The 20,009-nt window shown below is 37.3% G+C and overlaps 1 protein-coding gene across 1 annotated transcript; it reads left to right on the top strand.

Moving 5' to 3' along the window:
• Nucleotides 1-320: 320 nt before the first annotated feature.
• LOC131860360 (uncharacterized) lies at nucleotides 321-18,792 on the top strand. Its single transcript, XM_059214758.1, has 3 exons — nucleotides 321-595; nucleotides 14,905-15,059; nucleotides 18,440-18,792. Exons 1-3 carry the CDS (start codon nucleotides 321-323, stop codon nucleotides 18,790-18,792), a joined length of 783 nt encoding a protein of 260 aa, XP_059070741.1.
• Nucleotides 18,793-20,009: the final 1,217 nt, after the last annotated feature.

The following is a 20,009-nucleotide window of genomic DNA, read 5'->3' as shown; positions in this document are numbered from 1 at the left end:
CATTTTCTTTCGTTATATAAAACAATCAAGCATGAGAATATAAAGCTAAAGGTAAAGCAATCTCAGTTATTTAAACATAGGCACTTGAAGCCATAAGCACCATTAGATATGCATTGTGAACTAGAGGGCCATTGTAGTAATAATAATGATATTAAAATAAAATAAAAAATTAAACTACCTTAGAATTATGCATTTTGTAAAATTAAACTTGCATACTTTAGTTGATTAATTAGGAATATTGATAAAGGAAACTATGATAGAAATAAGTTCTATTATCTTATTTGAAGGATAGAAACATTACTGAAGCCACTCTAACCACTATGCGGAAGGCAACACTGCCCAAATTGGGTTACACATGGCTAAAAGAGAAGTCTTTACTAAAGTTTCAGATTAATGAAACCCTGATGGCAATTGTCATTGGTTTGGGGATGACAGGCAGAAAATTTTATAGGGATAGGAAAATCGAGGAGGAGGACTTGACGAGTTTCTTCGAAAAAGACAAGGAGCGCTCTAGAGTTACCAAGAGGGATGATGGTGGCTACAACAGGAAAGATCTTATGGCTCCCTGGGCTGACATGGTCGAGTTCATCATGAGGTATATTACTCTTGATGGAAGATATGCTAGCATCTTTTCCTATCATTTTACCATTTTAAATCACATTAGGCATGGTAAAATCATTTTTGTTCCTTTCTATCTAGTCTCCTCTCTTGAAAATAGCCTGGAAAAACATTTGGAGAATCCAAACAACCCTGTTCTCCACAAGGGACTTATTGTGCTCATCATGAAGAATGCTAAATCCCTTAAATTTGTGCCCCCTCTAACTGAGACTGGCCAACAGATTGATATCTAGGATGTCTTTGACTCAAAAATAGGTTTGGAAGAAAGTGGGGTTCCTCTTAAAGACCCTGAATATCAACCTGCAGATGAAGGGGAGATGATGGTCACCCCTGGGACATTTAGCAGCAAGAATCCTCCCAGATGAGTGGCTAGCAAATACAAAACCACTAGAAAATTGATCTCTAAGGTTGAGCCCCTCCCTAAAAAGAAAAGTTGGTGGCTAAGGACCATTGTCTGAAGATTTTGGATTAGGGAATTAAATTGAACATCCCTATCAACGTCTTGAAAGAAAAATAGGGGACCATGACCAAAGAAGAGAACATTGAGATATAGAGGATTGGTAACCTAATGAATCTTGTTATGGAAGATACAAGAACCCAAAAGAGCTGTTGGAAGTGGGTGGAGCGCGAAATTGATACCCTCAAAGTGGGGGTTAAAGAGATTATTGATATCTTCACTACTTCCCCTGAGCCCAACAAATCTAAGAAACTCATGATTATGACCCAAAATCTCTCCCAGGACATCAAGGTGATGAAATGAAATCATGAACAAAGAATTGAAAAGGTGGAATAGTCTATGGCAGAGATTAAGAAAAATCTCAAGAACCTAGTTGGGATAAGAAAAGAAGCCATGAACAACAGTATAGAGGGGATTGAAAAGATCAATGCCATGGTTGTTGATTATAGATCCTACCACACTGAACTGGTGAAAGATCTTGGAGGGGAAGATATGGTTGTTGGAGACAACAAAACCACTGGTCCTAGTTCTAGAACCAGAAGTAGGAGAAACAACAAGGGTACCTCCAAATTCATTATGGAGGAGCTGGAGGAAATCAACAATATTTCCATCGAGAAGAACAAGGATCTGGTGCTCTCTCTTAATTGAGAGTCTTTCTTTTGTATTGTCTTGTTTCTCTACATCTCTTTTATTTTCATGACTGTTTGGGGGTGCTCCCCTATTTTGATGTTGGTTCATGTCTGTTTGGCTGATGGCTGGGTGTTGTAAAACTTTTGGTTTTGGGTTCCTCTTAAAGTCTTAAAGTATATGTAAAACCCATTTATCTTTATCAAAAACATTATTGATGTTCTAAATTCTTCTCCTACAAAATTTGAGGCACAAGAAACATTTGCATATAAATATAATTTGTTTAGATCTATACTTGAATATTTTACCTTTTTGAGTGTTTTTGCAACTCATGATACTAAATTTTGAATAGATACATGATGAATTAGAAGTAATAGTTTTAAAATATTGAATGTCAAAACATTTATATTAACTTAAAGACTAATGGAATTGTGAAAAATGCATATGATGAATTATCTTGAGACCTAGACATCATTTAATTTATTATGGTGTATGATAATGAGTAATTATATTAGAAACAAGTTACAACCTAGCTTCAAAATAGGTACTTATTTAATACAATTGTGGAAGATCAAAAATGTATGGAGACCAAACACATACATAGAAATTAACACATACACAATTTAATGTTGTATTAGAAGTGCTCCATTGCAAGTCCTTTTGGCCATATGAGATGTGCACAATGTCAATAGGGGTTGAGTGATAGACATCCTCCATTGGAGTCTTATGACATCTCTTGGGTGTGAGACTCCAAAGGAAATTAGTCCCTATAGACTACCCCATATGTCGAACCACATTTGTTGGTTCATAGTGCAAACCTACTCCTCAATGTTTATACCCCATGGGTTGAGGATAAATTTCTATGAGCCATTGTATGAATATTGGATACTTCAGTGATATGGATAATGTTCATCATGATATTATTATTATATGTGGTTAGAGACCACCATTACCCTGCTCCCTTTGAGTGGCTTAAGAAAAGATACGTAGTGAATGTAATGTGCAACTTTTTACAAGTCTAAAAGTTATTGATGACCTTTTTATTGACGATTTATTTCTTAATATTATGGAAACAATATTATCTATTTCATATGGCCTACTTAGCCATTGGAATTTTACCTTAGTTTCCATTTTCCCCAAGGACTTAATTAATTTAATTTTTGATTGGAATTGGAATGTTTTTCATTTTTCCATTTTTACTTTACTTTCTTATTTATACTTTTCAAAATTCTTTTGATGGTTATTGTTAAAACTCTGGCTTAAAATTTTATAAATTTCAATTAAGGCTTTCTTTGTGATTTATAAATTGTTCACATAAGCACTGTGTTGTGACCTTTGTAAACTACTATACACCAGGTGGGTCCCTATCAGGTTGTATAGGAGAGAAAATACTTTGGGGAATATCTTTATGTGGATAAGGGTGGCTAATGAGACTGTTATGGGATGGTTGAGAATCCATTTCCTCCTATGAGATTTATATGAGGTATCTTTCTTTTGGAGGCTAACCCCCTTACACAAACAAAAGGAAGATACAATGAAATGTATGGAGAGGTCCTTAGAGAATTACACACACACACACACAGACACACACATACATATACATATACATATACATATAAATATACATATACATACATACATACATACATACATACATACATACATACATATATATATATATATACTATATACATATACATACACACACACACACAGATATATATACATATATATATATATATATACATACATAAACATACATGCATACATATATACATACATAGAAGCATACATACATACATACATGCATTCATATGAATACACACACACACACACACACAAACACACACACATATTTATATATATATACATATATACATATATATACATACATACATACATACATACAAATACTTACAAACATACATACATATACATACATACATATATATGTAAGAAAGGTTAAAGATGCTCCATTTTTGAGCATTTTTAACCCATATTCATAACCTCAAAACGAAAAAAAGGTTAAGAATGCTCCAAAACGGAGCATCTCTAACCTTATTTCCTAACCTTGTGTGGGCCTGCTTTGTCAAGAAGGTTATAAATGCTCTGTTTTGGAGCATTCTTAACCTTTTTCATAAGAGTTAAAAAAAAATGTATAAACAAAATGCAGTCTCATAGATTTTTGTAAGAAAAGACAAAATGAGTGACAATGCAAATTTGCAATGCAAATTTTTCTTCCTTCCATTTCATCCGTACAAAGTTGTGAGCTTATAAACAAGTTATGGACATTCATCAAAGCTTAAAAAAAGACAGAGAGATTTCATCAGGTGTTGTCATTGTAGCTCCTCTAGAGACATAAATGTAAACCATGGAAACATGGTAAAATCATAAATGTGTGGTAAAGGTGCAAATTTTTTGACAAAATAATGTTGGGCATTACATGGATTTGAACCAATTGAAATGAATGCCTCCAAAATATGTCATCTCATGACATGTCGTGTTGCTTCCTTCCTGCCTCACATCAATAATGCAAAGCGAAATAACATGTTATAGATATTCATCAAGATGTAATTGTATGGAGATCTTTTGAGTTGTAATGCCTACTAGGCACACATGCAAAATGTCGATGTGTGGACAGAACATAAAATGTTTACTAGGAATGTCTCAACTCGATGTGGGGAGTTGACTCAGTTCGAACCATAACAATTGGAAGAATCAATCACCTTCATGTGTTACATCGGCCCATGTTCAACATCCTCTTCTCTTCCCCTCTACCTAGCTGCTCTTCCCCTCTCCCACTCTTAAGAGTGGATTGGGCCATAGAGTTCCTGCGTTACATACTACCACTCCTTTCCTACTATTGTTGGGTTTAATGGTAGCGTGGTTTCACCTCTCTCCGACTCAGTCTTAAAAGTGCTTTTGAAGGGGTGCATTGGATAAGTCCCTCGCGGGTTGGGTTTAATGTTGATCCGAGTTCCGGCCTACCCCGGGTGAGATAGATGAAATTGCTTATGGATGAGATGTTTGGCAAAAAGATACAGAACATGGCTAGTATAGACATAGTGCAATGAATCGGTTGACAAATGTGTCAAATTAATGATTGCATCTCACGACATGCCATGATTAAAGAAATACACATCATGGAAGCACAAATTATACATGTGAAGTATTTGACAGAAGGTTCAAGAATGCAGATTGTGCGAGCATCACCAATATGTCGTGCCCAAACTTTTAGGCAAAAACGAAACAACAATTTTTTTTTAAAACAACATAACTCATAACATAGTCTACATTAAAAGAGATCAATGGAGTTTGTCTTAACTAAGATGTATAGAGAGATGTTCTCTAAAGTTGGATTGAATTAACTAAAACAAATAAGCAACATTAATTAATGGAGATTAACTATTCTCAAGGGGGTTGTCGCATTTTAGTTAGTTCGATTAATCAGAGATAATCAATTAACTAATTAAATAACCTAACGACCACAATTATCAAATAACTATTCTCAAGGGGGTTGTCACATTTTAGTTAGTTGAATTAAATTTTTCCCCAATTACAATATAACCTAATGACCATAATTAATCAGAGATAATCAATTAACTAATTAAATTAATTAATTTGATTAAGTGTATAGTGTATCCAACTACATTATATCTTCATTTTAAACCCTTTTGAAATAACTATATTAAAATTTTAATTCCCTAAGAAATAAAAGCATATAATAATTCAATTATTTAAATAACCCTAAATATTAGTTATAATATTAAAAAATCAATTCAAATTTCCCCATATCTAATTCAAAATTCTTTTAAATAAAGAAACCCTTATTAATAAAATGCTAACCCTAACCTGAAATTGGGTTAGGGTTTCATTCCTATTTATTAATCACCTTTTTAATTTCTCCTCTTCTTTTTTTTTTATTTAAATTATACCCTAACTCGAAATGGGTTAATATTGCACCAAAATATTCTTTTATTTTACCCTACCCGAATGGGTTAGGGTTTGTTTTTCTTCTCTTTTTGTGGTTTGTGTGTGTGACTGTGCAGGTACGGGGCCGGGTTAGGGCACGGCGGCCATGGACGGCGGAGGGGTTTCAAAGGGCTATAGGAAGAGGTGGTGGCATGAGCTCCCTCGGATGCCACTATGCATACACATAGTGGCGGGAAGCATCACCCACTGTGTGCACACATAGTGGCGGACGGTATTACCTCCGCCCACTGTGTGTAACACAGTGGCAGCCACGGTCGTTCCACTGTGTCTACACATAGTGTGGTGCCTCCTACGTCGCCCCACTGTGTGTAAACACAGTAGCTCGGCCGTGAGCCATCCACTGTGTTAACACACAGTGGCTCGGCCGGTACCCCCGATTTCCCTCTTTTTTCTTGTTTTCTAGTTTTTTTTTATATGATATTTTTTTAATATATATATATATATATATATTTACATATATATTTACATATATATCCCTGCATTTAAACAACATACTCAATGAAAACCTTTAAAATATATATCAACCTAATAGGGTTAGGAAGCTTATTTTGAATAATTTTAACACATAAGGATGCAACCCCTATCTTTTTAACAACAATACCTAAGTCTATGTTATATTTTTTTTTAGTTTTACAGCTTGTAGGAATGGATTATATTGGCACATTCAGTGATTTTAGATCTCATTTCCTAGGTGTGATTTCTCTTAGTATACAACATTTAGAAGTTTTTTTTCTTTAAATAGTTATGCAACATATTTTCTATAGCAATCTACTTTGTTTAAATACTAGTTCTTTTTTAGCTATGCCTAAACAGAGTTAAAAGTAACAAAATAGCAGTAAATAAACTTTGCAAGTAAATACTTAAACATAATGCATTCCTTTCTTTTTTTGTTATTTGCAGAAATAAACAAGATAACAAAATTCTTTTGAGATATAATTTTGATATAATTTACAGCAACATAATAGGCTTCAGAATTTAAATAAAATGTACATTGCTTATAAAATATTTGAATACAATGGCCCACATTTACAATGGGTGAAATAATCCAACTAGTCTCTCATTCTTAATGATGAGGACTTGAATAAAAGAACACATTTCTTTATATAGAGAATAAAAGAAAACAATTTAAGGCTCTTTATTTACATTCTTTTTTTTGCAAGAAATCATAGAATTACATTTTTGCCTTTCTGCATCTGAATAAAAATTTGTATTTGAATAAAAATCTACAACTCCTAGATTCTTTTCCTAGCAACCTGCATTTAGAATTTCAGGGTTGTGACCATGGGGTGCTCACCTCCCAGCCTAGGCTTACTAGAAGCCACCCCCAAGCTTGGAGAACCAAGACCTAGACGGGGTTACAACCAAGCAACACAGCAAGCAAAGGGGAAAATCAACACAATAGACACATCCCTTCCCAAGCTAAAACTCCATCACAAAATGTGATGTCTTACTAGGGTGGAAGTGGACCAAGTACCCTAGGGGAGAATTCTACTAGATAGAATTTACAACCAATTCATGGCATCCATGATAGCATAACCAAAAAAAATCATTCTTAACCTCTACACCCTTATGACCCCCAAAAAGGCAAACTTGCCAGATTTGCTCCCCTTATGACCCCCAAGTGAAATAACACAAAAGAAAAGCAGCAAGGGTCTCATGGATAGACCCTTGAGATCACTCTCATAATGAGAGCCTCTCACCCTAAGGGCTATCAAGCTCCTTCCACCCCCAAGACCATTCTATCCTCCCAAGGAAAGGATGGTCTTGAACACTCCCCGAGCACAACAAAGAAAAACAAAACAGAATAAGCCAGAATGCACATAAATTTTACAAATACAAACAAATAAGGAAATACAACAATTTCCATTCAAGCATTCAAGAAGATTTTTACATTTACATAAAAGGGAAAAGTAACACCAACCTTGAACTGCCAAGGGAAATATAGGGGAAAGCTTGATGAAGAGCTGCCCAATCCTCAATCTTTTTCTGCAATTACTTAGCCCAAATTTTCTATCTCAAAAACTGGTTTGTTTTTTTTTTTCTCTAAAAATTTCTCCAAAAATCTCCAAGGATGGAGAGTGGGTGATTAGCTCACTAAGCTTCCATTCTTATCGTAAGAAGGCCTCTCTCACTCCTTCCAACCTCTTGGATAGAGTGAGGGATCCGCCATTGGATTAGTCTTCCCTAGGTCTTACACACTCCCTAACCAATGCACCTAGAGAAGGGAAATGGAATGGGGAAGAGGGATTACTCCCATCAAGAAGGTTATCCTACTAAGTATGGCACTCCTATAGATGGAATTCGTCCATCTTACGAAAACCACTTTTTTGGTTGGCTAAACAAGCCCTAAGGGAAGGACACATGGCCAATTTTGGCCTTCACCCATAGGTACTGCATGAGGCCTAATAGAAATGCTCTAAAATTGACTCTAGGAGTTGATTTGACCCTTAGAAAGTCCACCTAAAGTTAACCTACTGGTCAACTCTGAGTTGACCCTCCTTGTGGCTCACTAACCTAGATTTCTTAGTTCCTTCAAGGATAATTAGGAGATATAGCAATTAACAAAAAATAAAACTCTCCAAAAAAGGTGACATGACAAATTGCCAACACAACATACTACATAGGTGTCAAGTGACACTACAAAATAATTCCACATCATAATACACATGTGGCAATTGTCCCTTAAATGATTTAAACAATTCAATAAATACAATTTACACTCATGCAACATTTTACATTTACGAATAAAATACAATACATACGGGGTGTTGCCTCTCCAAATAGACAACCCCTGGTTTAACGAACACACATAGGCCTAGGCTTGATTCTCCATAATATTTAAATGGTCACATGGATAATTTTCTGCACATCTCAATTTAAACATTAGTACTTCCCAATAGCCTCATATAATATAAAACACATAATAAGAATACAATACAATCATTCTGCACAGACTTGTCATTATAAAATACGATTGTCACATATCAAAGCAATTCATCATAATCCTCAAAATTTGATCCATTTACAAGATATGAAAACATATTTCTAGCATTATAACAAATCCTAAAATTTAGATAATAACATACATCATCATGATGTTACCCTATTCTAGGATCATATAAGATTTTATAACCACAAGGTATAGAAATGAAGCATCAATATATATCAATATTACCAAATTCCTGGGACCATATAAAGTTCTATATCCATAGTATGTCAAAATAAGCATCCATAATAGTTCCAATATGAAAATAACTAAAGAGATAGGATGGGTCGGGGTAGGGCCTCATACCCTCCCCCTCTAGGCATGAACATCCTCTTGGAGTTCATCAAAAAGATGAGGGTACTGTGATGTCATACGTGCTGCATCCTCCCATGAAGCTATAACCTCATCATAGCAATCCCACTGGACCCTAACCTGGTCCAGCTCTCGACCTTGAAGGGCCAACGTCTAGTGAGGCAAAATGCGAATGGGCTCCAAAGCTAGCTGCCAATCCAACTCCACCTGCAAGGCATCCCAATCTAAAATATGAGACTCATCATAGATATACTTCCTCAAAACTGACACATGAAACACATCGTGGATGCATGACAGGCTAGGTGGCAAAGCTAGGTGATAAGCAACTGGTCCTATCCTCTCAAGGATCTCAATAGGTCCGAAAAAGTGAGGTACGAGCTTAGAACCCTTTCCATAATGGATCAAACTCTTATGCAGTCGCACTCTCAGAAAAACTCTATCTCCAACCATGTAACTCCGGTCTATCCTCTTTGCATCTACATATTTTTTCTGCCTATCCTGTGCCTCTCTAAGCTGTTATCTAATCAAAATTACCTATTGCTCCATATCACGGACCATCTCAGGGCCTACTCTATCCTCAATATAGTCCCAACTCAAAGGTGTCTTGCATGGTCTGTCATACAAAGCCTGAAAAGGTGGCATCCCCAAAGAAGTGTGATGCCCATTATTATAGGCAAATTCTACTAAATGTAGGTACTCCTCCCATCGGGTCTGATGATCCATGATGTACATGCGGAGAATATCCTCTAACACCTAGTTAACCCACTCTGCCTGTCCATCCATTTCCAGATGATAGGTTGTGCTGAAATTGAGCTTGGTGCCCAACGCCGCTTGTAATGCCTTCCAAAAGGAAGAAGTGAAGAGGGAATCCCTATCAGAAATAATCTTACGTGGAACACCATGAAGCCTGACAATGTCTCGCAAGAACACTTGTGCCACTGCTAGAGCTGTGAAGGTAGTCCGGACTGGTGAGAAGTGGGCCACTTTGGTCAATTTGTCAACTGTCACCAAGATAGCATCATGGTGACGAGGTGACATGGGAAGATGAATGATGAAGTCCATGGATATAGTATCCCACTTCCACTCTGGTATAGCATGGGACTGGAGCAACCCACCTGGATGGTGGTGCTCCACCTTAACTCTCTGACACTCAAGGCATTGGGCTACTAACTCAGCAATAAGCTGCCACATTCTTGGCCAATGATATAACTACCTCAAGTCAACATGCATCTTATTAACCCCGGGATGTGTTGCATAAGGAGCTCTATGAGCCTCCATGATAATGAAATCTCACAAACCCCCAGGAGAGGGTACATATATGCGCCCTCTATGGCGTATTAAACCATCAGACTCTAAAGAGTAATCCACAAACTTCCCCTCCAGGGCCTCCTAAGTTTGGATCCTCTGACAAACCTCTAGATACCATCCATCCTCTAGCAATCACTACAAAATATGGTCTCTCAAATCTGTGCTCATAGATATGGTGTAAACCTCATGTCGTCTCCTACTTAGGGCATCTACAACTATGTTCTCCTTCCCTTTGATGTAGTGGACATCAAAATCATACTCACAAAGGAACTCCATCCATCTCCTCTAACGTGCATTAAGGTTAGGCTGGGTGAAGATGTACTGCAAACTCTGATGGTTTGAATGAAGCTCGAAGTGATGACCTAAAAGGAAGTGTCTCCACCTCAAAAGTGCATGTACAACTACTGCAAGCTCTAGGTCATGCGTAGGGTAGTTAAGCTCATGAGTCTTAAGTTTCCTAGACTCGTACGCTATAACCCTACCCTCTTGCATAAGAACTGCTCCCAATCCATCTAAGGAAGCATCTATGCATACCATGAAGTCGGATGTGGGGTCTGGCACAATAAGAATAGGTGCACTAGTAAGTGCCCTTTTCAGATCCTGAAAAGCCTTCTCACACTTCTCTGTCCACTCGAATTTCTTCCCTTTTTGCTGGAGGGATGTGATGGGGTGTGCAACTCTGGAAAATCCCTCAAAAAAGCATCTGTAGTATCCTGCTAAACCCATGAAGCTCCTGACCTCTATCACACTGGTAGGTGCTGGCCAATCCATAATGGCTCTGATCTTTGATGGGTCAATTGAGATCCCATCGCCGGATATAACATGCCCTAGGTACTTGACCTCTGATCTAAAGAAAGCACACTTCGACAAACTATCAAACAACTGGTTGTCCCTCAAACACTGCAAAACTTGCCTCAAATGCTCCTCATTCTCCTTCTCATTCCGGGAATAAATCAATATCTCGTCGAGGAACACAATCACAAATCAGTCAAGGAAGGTGCGGAATACCCCATTCATGAAACTCATGAATACAGTTGGAGCATTCGTAAGACCGAATGGGACCACAGTGAACTTGTAGTGGCCATATCTGGTGCGAAACGCGGTCTTGTGGATATCACTTTCCACAATCCTCAACTGATGATATCCTAACTTCAGGTCTATTTTGGAAAACACTTTAGCACCCTAAAGCTAATCAAACAAGTCATTGATCCAGGGCAAGGGATAGTGGTTCTTGATGGCTACTTTATTCAGTTGCCTATAATCCATGCACAACTGAAGGGACCCATCCTTCTTCTTCACGAAGATGACTGGTGCACCCCAAGGGGAGACAGTAGGATGAATGTGACCCTTCTCTAAGAGTTCCTCTAGCTGCATCTTGAGCTCATTAAGCTCATGAGTGGTCATCCTATAAGGTGCTCTTGAAACTAGCTTGGCTCCCAGTACCAAATCTATGTGGAAGTCAATCTCTCTGCTAGGCAGCATTCCAGGTAGCTCAGCTGGAAACACATCTGCAAATGCCTCAAGGATGGGATGATCATCTATGGAAGGCTCCTTCTCATTTTCTTCCTCTCTGTCACTGATCATGATAGCAAACAACTAGCATCCCTTTTGCATGCTCTGCTTAAGCTGCATAGCAGATATCATATGAAGAGACATGGGTCTCTGAATCCTAGTGATTACTATGGGAGCACCATGATCATCCTCACACTCGATCTTTTTCAAGCAACAATCCATCTTGGCTCTGTGGGCGTAAAGCCAATCCATGCCAAGTATGACGCCATAAGATTCGAGTGTTGTAACTCTAAGGTCTACTAAGGTGGTGGTATTACCAATTTGGAGCAGACATCCCCTAACCTCTAAATCCACTAACACTCTAGCCTCTGAAGCTAACTCCACTTCCTAGCTGACGCCTTGCCTAACTGCCACTAGCCCACAATGCTCCACAACCAATGGAGATATAAAGGATTCAGTCACCCCTGAGTCAAATAATATAGAAATACTGCTACCTCTGATCTTACCTGCAGCCTCGATGACTATGGCCTGGTGCTCTGCCTGGCAGTTGTCAACCACAATGAAGACTCTATGGGTCTTGCCCATATCCCCAACTATAGGCTCTGATGTTGCCATCCTCTTATTTCCTATCATCTGACCCTGCGAACACTCTCTCACCATGTGCCCCATGGCTCCACACATGAAGCAAGCATCACGTGCTTAGAACTGTGCACCCTGAGGCCTGGAAAAAGGATGCCCACCTGTCTAGCTAGAACCACTGTACCCACCCCTGGAGGATTGCTGAGCCCATGCTGGGGGTGTGTATGTACCCTGTGGTCTCTGTTCATACCTAGGATGTTGTGACTACCATTGCTTAGGGTTGGAGCCCTACTGTCCCTAAGGGGGCCTTTGTCTTTGGCTCTGTTGTGACTGCTGCAGAGGAGGGGGTTTATAGGACCCCGAAACATTTCAGTGGTTGCCTTTCCAATGGGGTTTCTGAAACTTGAAAGACTGGGGAGCCAGGTTTTGGTTTTGGAACCGATCCCTCATGTCTTATGGCCTGATCTGAATCTCCTCGGCTATAAGGGCCTTCTCCACAGCAACCCAAAGGCTTCCTGGAGTGGCCATCCTCACTGGTCCTACTATCCCAGCATTAAGTCCCCTGACAAATCGGTTGACGAGCAACTTCTCATCTTTCAAGTAATCTACATAAGGTAGGAGCTCAATAAACTTACTCTCGTACTGGGTCACTAAGAGGTCATGGAACTCATCGATCCTACACTGCCTGAAGTGCTTTGACAGGTACCTCTCTTTGAACCTCTCTATGAAGATTTCCCATGTGATGGTATCTACAATGAGTCTGCACTTGAATTCCTCCTACTTCCACCATGTGGAGGTTGTCGATCTCAGAAGGTGGGCTGCAACTCGTGCCTTCAGATTGCTTTCGTAAGATCGCAATGCGAAGCACTGATCTAGGCTCAAAAGCCATGCCTCAGCCTCTACTCCGTCAGTAGATCCTCCAAAAGGTGGTGGTTGGAGGCGCAAAACCTCTCTAATCAGATCTCCTAGTTTCCGACGTGCTCTCTCAAAGTACATAGGTGCTGCTACTGGAGGTGGTCCAGGTAGGTGAACGGACTCTGGCTCATGCTCTGCCTCACCCTCTATGGGATTTGGAGGTGGACTCCTACTCCGTTCCCTATCTACTGACCTATGACTCCCTGAGTTCTGATTGTTTGCATGACGGTCCACTACTGGAAGCCTATCCTGCACTATCCCAATCAAGTTCTGAAGAGCTAGCAAGATGTCTCGGTTAGTGTCAACCGGTAGTTCAGAAGGGGTTTTCGGGTTCCCTTCTGGAACTGGTTCCTCCCTATCAACATCCTTGCATGCCATACGTGTACGCTTAGGACCTCTTCCGCGCTTGCAAGCTTGTCGCGTAGTCGGAGGCATCCTAATGAGAGAATAAAAATAAAATAAATATATAAATAATTTTTTTAGGGAAAATTTGATTAATTTAGATAATTAAAGCGAAACGTAATGGAGAAAGGTTCCGAGTGTTGGAAACCTTGCTCTGATACCAAAATGTCATGCCCAAACTTTTGGGCAAAAATGAAACAACAATTTTATTTTTTTAAACAACATAACTCATAACATAGTCTACATTAAAAGAGATCAATGGAGTTTGTCTTAACTAAGATGTATAGTCTACACAAATAAGCAACGTTAATTAATGGAGATTAACAATTCTCAAGGGGGTTGTCGTATTTTAGTTAGTTAGATTAATTTTCTTAAAATAAGTTGTCATTAAACAAAGTCGCGGATTATTTAAATACCTAAATCGCTTTGAATTCATTTCTGACTGAACAATGATAAAGAATTCTCAATTTTTAAATTAATTGATTGAATGCACACCAATTTCATCATTTAAATCTAACCGTCATAGGCTCAAATTTCACAGGGTCATTAGTTAAATAAATTCAGTTTTATTCTAATAAATTTTAATATTTCCCTAACCTTTTTATTTTGGTGATATAATTCATCGGGCCAATTTCGGTCTCAAAAGCTTATGATTCATAAATTAATTAACAATTTCCCCTTTTAAATTTTTCCCCAATTACAATATAACCTAACGACCACAATTAATCGGAGATAATCAATTAACTAATTAAATAAATTAATTTGATTAAGTGTATAGTGTATCCAACTACATTATATCTTCATTTTAAACCCTTTTGAAATAACTATATTAAAATTTTAATTCTCTAAGAAATAAAAGCATATAATAATTCAATTATTTAAATAACCCTAAATATTAGTTATAATATTAAAAACTCAATTCAAATTTCTGCATATCTAATTCAAAATTCTTTTAAATAAAGAAACCCTTATTCATAAAATGCTAACCCTAACCCGAAATTGGGTTAGGGTTGCATTCCTATTTATTAATCACCTTTTTAATTTCTCCTCTTCTTTTTTTTTTAATTTAAATTATACCCTAACCCGAAATGGGTTAGGGTTTATTGCACCAAAATATTCTTTTATTTTACCCTACCCGAATGGGTTAGGGTTTCTTTTTCTTCTCTTTTTGTGGTTTGTGTGTGTGACTATGTAGGTACGGGGTTGGGTTAGGGCATGGTGGCCATGGACGGCGGAGGGGTTTCGAAGGGCTACGGGCGGAGGTGGTGGCGCGAGCTCCCACGGATGCCACTATGCATACATACAATGGCGGGCAGTGTCGCCCACTGTGTGCACACACAGTGGCGGACGGTATTACCGCCACCCACTATGTATACACATAGTGGCGGGGCGCCACCCACTGTGTGTAGCATAGTGGTGGCCGCGGCCGGTCCACTGTGTCTACACATAGTGTAGTGCCTCCCGCACTGCCCCACTGTGTGTAAACACAGTGGCTCGGCCGGTACCCCAGATTTCCCTCTTTTTTTTGTTTTCTAGTTTTTTTTTATATGATATATATTTTTTTAAAAATATACAAGCATATATATATATATATATATCAACCTAATAGGGTTAGGAAGCTTATTTTGAATAATTTTAACATGTAAGCATGCAACCCCTATTTTTTTAACAGCAATACCTAAGTCTATGTTATATATTTTTTTTGTTTTACAACTTGCAGGAATGGATTAAATATTGGCACATTCAATGATTTTAGATCTCATTTCCTAGGTGTGATTTATCTTAGTATACAACATTTAGAAGTTTTTTTTTTTTTAAACAGTTATGCAACATATTTTCTACAACAATCTACTTTGTTTAAATACTAGTTCTTTTTCAGCTATGCCTAAACATAGTTAAAAGTAACAAAATAGCAGTAAATAAACTTTGCAAGTAAATACTTAAACATAATGCATTCCTTTCTTTTTTTGTTATTTGCAGAAATAAACAAGATAACAAAATTCTTTTGAGACATAATTTTGATATAATTTACAGCAACATAATAGGCTTCAGAATTTAAATAAAATGTACATTGCTTATAAAATATTTGAATACAATGGCCCACATTTACAATGGGTGAAATAATCCAACTAGTCTCTCATTCTTAATGATAAGGACTTGAATAAACGAACACATTTCTTTATATAGAGAATAAAAGAAAACAATTTAAGGCTCTTTATTTACATTTTCTTTTTTGCATCAAATCATAGAATAACATTTTTGCCTTTCTGCATCTGAATAAAAATCTGTATCTGAATAAAAATTTGCAACTCTTAGATTCTTTTCCTAGCAACCTGCATTTAGAATTTTAGGGTTGTGACCATGGGGTGCTCACTTCCCAGCCTAGGCTTACTAGAAGCCACCCTCGAGCTTGGATAACCAAGACCTAGACGGGTTACAACCAAGCAACACAACAAGCAAAGGGGAAAATCAACACAATAGACACATCCCTTCCCAAGCTGAAACTCCATCACAAAATGTGATGTCTTACTAGGGTGGAAGTGGACCAAGTACCCTAGGGGAGAATTCTGCTAGACAGAATTTACAGCCAACTCATGGCATCCGTGATAGCATAACCAAAAAAAATCATTCTTAACCTCTACACCCTTATGACCCCCAAAAAGGCAAACTTGCCAGATTTGCTCCCCTTATGACCCCCAAGTGAAATAACACAAAAGAAAAGCAGCAAGGGTCTCATGGATAGACCCTTGAGATCACTCTCTTAATGAGAGCCTCTCACCCTAAGGGCTGTCAAGCTCCTTCCACCCCCAAGACCATTCTATCCTCCCAAGGAAAGGATGGTCTTGAACACTCCCCAAGCACAACAAAGAAAAATAAAATAGAATAAGCTAGAATGCACATAAATTTTACAAATACAACACAAATAAGGAAATACAACAATTTCCATTCAAGCATTCAAGAACATTTTTACATTTACATAAGAGGGAAAAGTAACACCAACCTTGAACTGCCAAGGGAAATCTAGGGGAAAGCTTGATGAAGAGGTGCCCAATCCTCAATCTTTTTCCGCAATTACTTAGCCCAAATTTTCTATCTCAAAAACTGGTTTTTTTTTTTTTTCTATAAAAATTTCTCCAAAAATCTCCAAGGATGGAGAGTGGGTGATTAGCTCACTAAGCTTACATTCTTATCCTAAGAAGGCCTCTCTCACTCCTTCCAACCTCTTGGATAGAGTGAGGGATCCCCCATTGGATTGGTATTCCCTAGGTCTTACACACTCCCTAACCAATGCACCTAGAGAAGGGAAATGGAATGGGGAAGAGGGATTACTCCCATCAAGAAGGTTATCCTACTAAGTATGGCACTCTTATAGATGGAATTCATCCATCTTGCGAAATCCACTTTTTTGGTTGGCTAAATAAGCCCTAAGGGAAGGACACATGGCCAATTTTGGCCTTCACCCATAGGTACCCCATGAGGCCTAATAGAAATGCTCTAAAATTGACTCTAGGAGTTGATTTGACCCTTAGAAAGTCCACCTAAAGTTAACCTACGGGTCAAATCTGAGTTGACTGTCCTTGTGGCTCACTAACCTAGATTTCTTGGTTCCTTCAAGGATAATTAGGAGATATAACAATTAACAAAAAATAAAACTCTCCAAAAAAGGTGACATGACAAATTGCCAACACAACATACTACATAGGTGTCAAGTGACACTACAAAATAATTCCACATCATAATACACATGTGGCAATTTTCCCTTAAACGATTTAAACAATTCAATAAATACAATTTACAACTCATGCAACATTTTACATTTACGAATAAAATACAATACATACAGGGTGTTGCCTCTCCAAATAGACAACCCCTGGTTTAACGAACACACATAGGCCTAGGCTTGATTCTCCATAATATTTCCATGGTCACATGGATAATTTCCTGCACATGTCAATTTAAACATTAGTACTTCCCAATAGCCTCATATAATATAAAACACATAATAAGAATACAATACAATCATTCTGCATAGACTTGTCATTATAAAATATGATTGTCATATATCAAAGCAATTCATCATTATCCTCAAAATTTGATCCATTTAAAAGATATGAAAACATATTTTTAGCATTATAACAAATCCTGAAATTCAGATAATAACATACATCATCACGATGTTACCCTATTCTAGGATCATATAAGATTTTATAACCACAAGGCATAGAAATGAAGCATCAATATATATCAATATTACCAAATTCATGGAACCATATAAAGTTCTATATCCATAGTGTGTCAAAACAAGCATCCATAATAGTTCCAATATGAAAATAACTAAAGAGATAGGATGGATCGGGGTAGGGCCTCACACAATACACATATACATGTTGTGTTTGATAAATGTAGATTATGGAAGCATAGACGATGCATGTAAACAGTCTCACACAATCCTTCAAAGAAACGTTGCCTTATGGAATGCAATTCGTAGGTGAACGGTCAAATTTCACCACCCTTACAACCATCCTTTTAGATCATGTCAAAATAGGAGCTTTCATCGTGGTATGGACATTCATCAAAATATAGAAAGACAAAGGAATTTAGTTAAATGTTCTAGTTGCAACTACTCCGGCCAATATATCTGCAAAATGTTAAAGCATAGAGAATGATGTGAATTATCGAGCAAAAAGACTTAAAGAAATTATGTATTATGGTTTGCTATGATATTGCAGAGGTTTTGGAACAACTACTTAGTGAGTTATCTAATGAAAATGTTGTCAAACTTGTGAACATGCACATAAATCATATGGACATGTCTCTTTACTTGGCATTTGACTATGCAGAATATGACGTTTATGAAATTATTCAACATCATCAGGAGAAGTTTAACCATGGTATTTATCAATATACTGTTAAGTCCTTTCTTTGGTGGTTGTTGAATGGTTTAAACTATCTTCACAGTAATTGGATTGTACATCATGACCTTAAGCCATCTAATATCTTGGTTATGGGTGATGGTGACGAGCATGGTGTAGTCAAAATTATTGAATTTGGGCTCGCTAGGATATACCAGGCTCCCTTATAACCATTGTCTTACAATGAGGTTGTTGTAACCATATGGTATCGTGCACCAGAGCTATTTCTTGGGGCAAGAAATTACACTAATGTTGTTGGCAACTTAACAAGATATTTAAGGTCTTAGGTCACCCAACACTAGAAAAGTGGCCAACACTGGTCAATCTACCACATTGGAATTCAGATAAGCAACATATTCAACAACACAAATATGAAAATACAGATGTACATAATTTCGTATCATAAAGAGCATCATAAGCATGCGATGTAAAGGATTAAACATGATCATCAAGAGAGGACTTTATAGTGGCAAATATGGAGTTTTGGAGAGCTCATTGAAGATGAAGAAGTGGAACGAGTTGGTGGTTTGGTTTTAAATAATCAAAATATGATCTACTTAAATTCAATAAAAAAAAAAAAAATCACATCTATATGGTATATCCTCAAATTAAAGTAATAGAAGCTAGAGCTCAAAAGTTAGAGCTATCCTAAGAGAAGGAAAATCATTTAAGAAAAATGATATAACACTTAGTAGATGTGATTGGAATGTATGTCCTTGAAGGTCTAATGTCTTAGTCTATGAGTGCATTGTAAAACTTAAAAGTTTTCATCCTCATGGTTAGCCTGGTGAATTATCTTTTTACTTCAAATGGAAAAATGTAAATTTTCTTTTTCCTAAATGGTGGTATGATGAGGGAGATGTAGATTCAACTGAGAAAGAAAAGACAACTAATGCTCACTATCAGAAATATTTTGAAAAGGTGTCATGGAGTGAACGAGTAGCTTAAAAAACAAAATTTGACATTTCATTGAAATTGGGGGTTTTCAAGTATCTTTGGGGTAAATGAGACTTATGTCAAGCATTTGTAATAAAATTGGAAAATCAACTTCATTTGTGTTGGAGTTGAGAAATACAACACCACAGGAGCCCAAATGATCTCTGCAAGCTGAAAAACCTATTACAAGGAGAAGCAAGGAAACAAATCATAGAAGGAACAAAAATAGAGGAAAAATATGCTCCAAAAGATGAGAGCTCAATAATCTCCAAAAATGTATTGTCAATAATAATCCTTCTTACAAAGAAAAGAATGAACTCGACCTTTAATAGGTCAAAAAACCCTAAAAGGTGAAACCTAGGTTTGCACTTAATAATTAATAAAAGAATTAATTATTATGCACCTAAAGTTAGATTAATTGTAAAAGAGATAAAGGGAACTTAAATAATTA

The sequence above is a fragment of the Cryptomeria japonica genome, chromosome 11 (genome assembly GCF_030272615.1).
Source record: "Cryptomeria japonica chromosome 11, Sugi_1.0, whole genome shotgun sequence".
Classification (NCBI taxonomy): Eukaryota; Viridiplantae; Streptophyta; class Pinopsida; order Cupressales; family Cupressaceae; genus Cryptomeria; species Cryptomeria japonica.
The sequence above is the reverse complement of the archived record's forward strand: the minus strand, read 5'-3'. Positions and strand labels throughout refer to the sequence as shown.

Coding starts and splice junctions, on each gene's coding strand:
- LOC131860360 (XM_059214758.1), top strand. CDS start 321: ATGCGGAAGGCAACACTGCCCAAATTGGGTTACACATGGCTAAAAGAG. Junction 596..14,904: donor ATGGTCGAGTTCATCATGAG/GTATATTACTCT, acceptor GTGACTATGTAG/GTACGGGGTTGGGTTAGGGC. Junction 15,060..18,439: donor TGCACACACAGTGGCGGACG/GTATTACCGCCA, acceptor ATGATATTGCAG/AGGTTTTGGAACAACTACTT.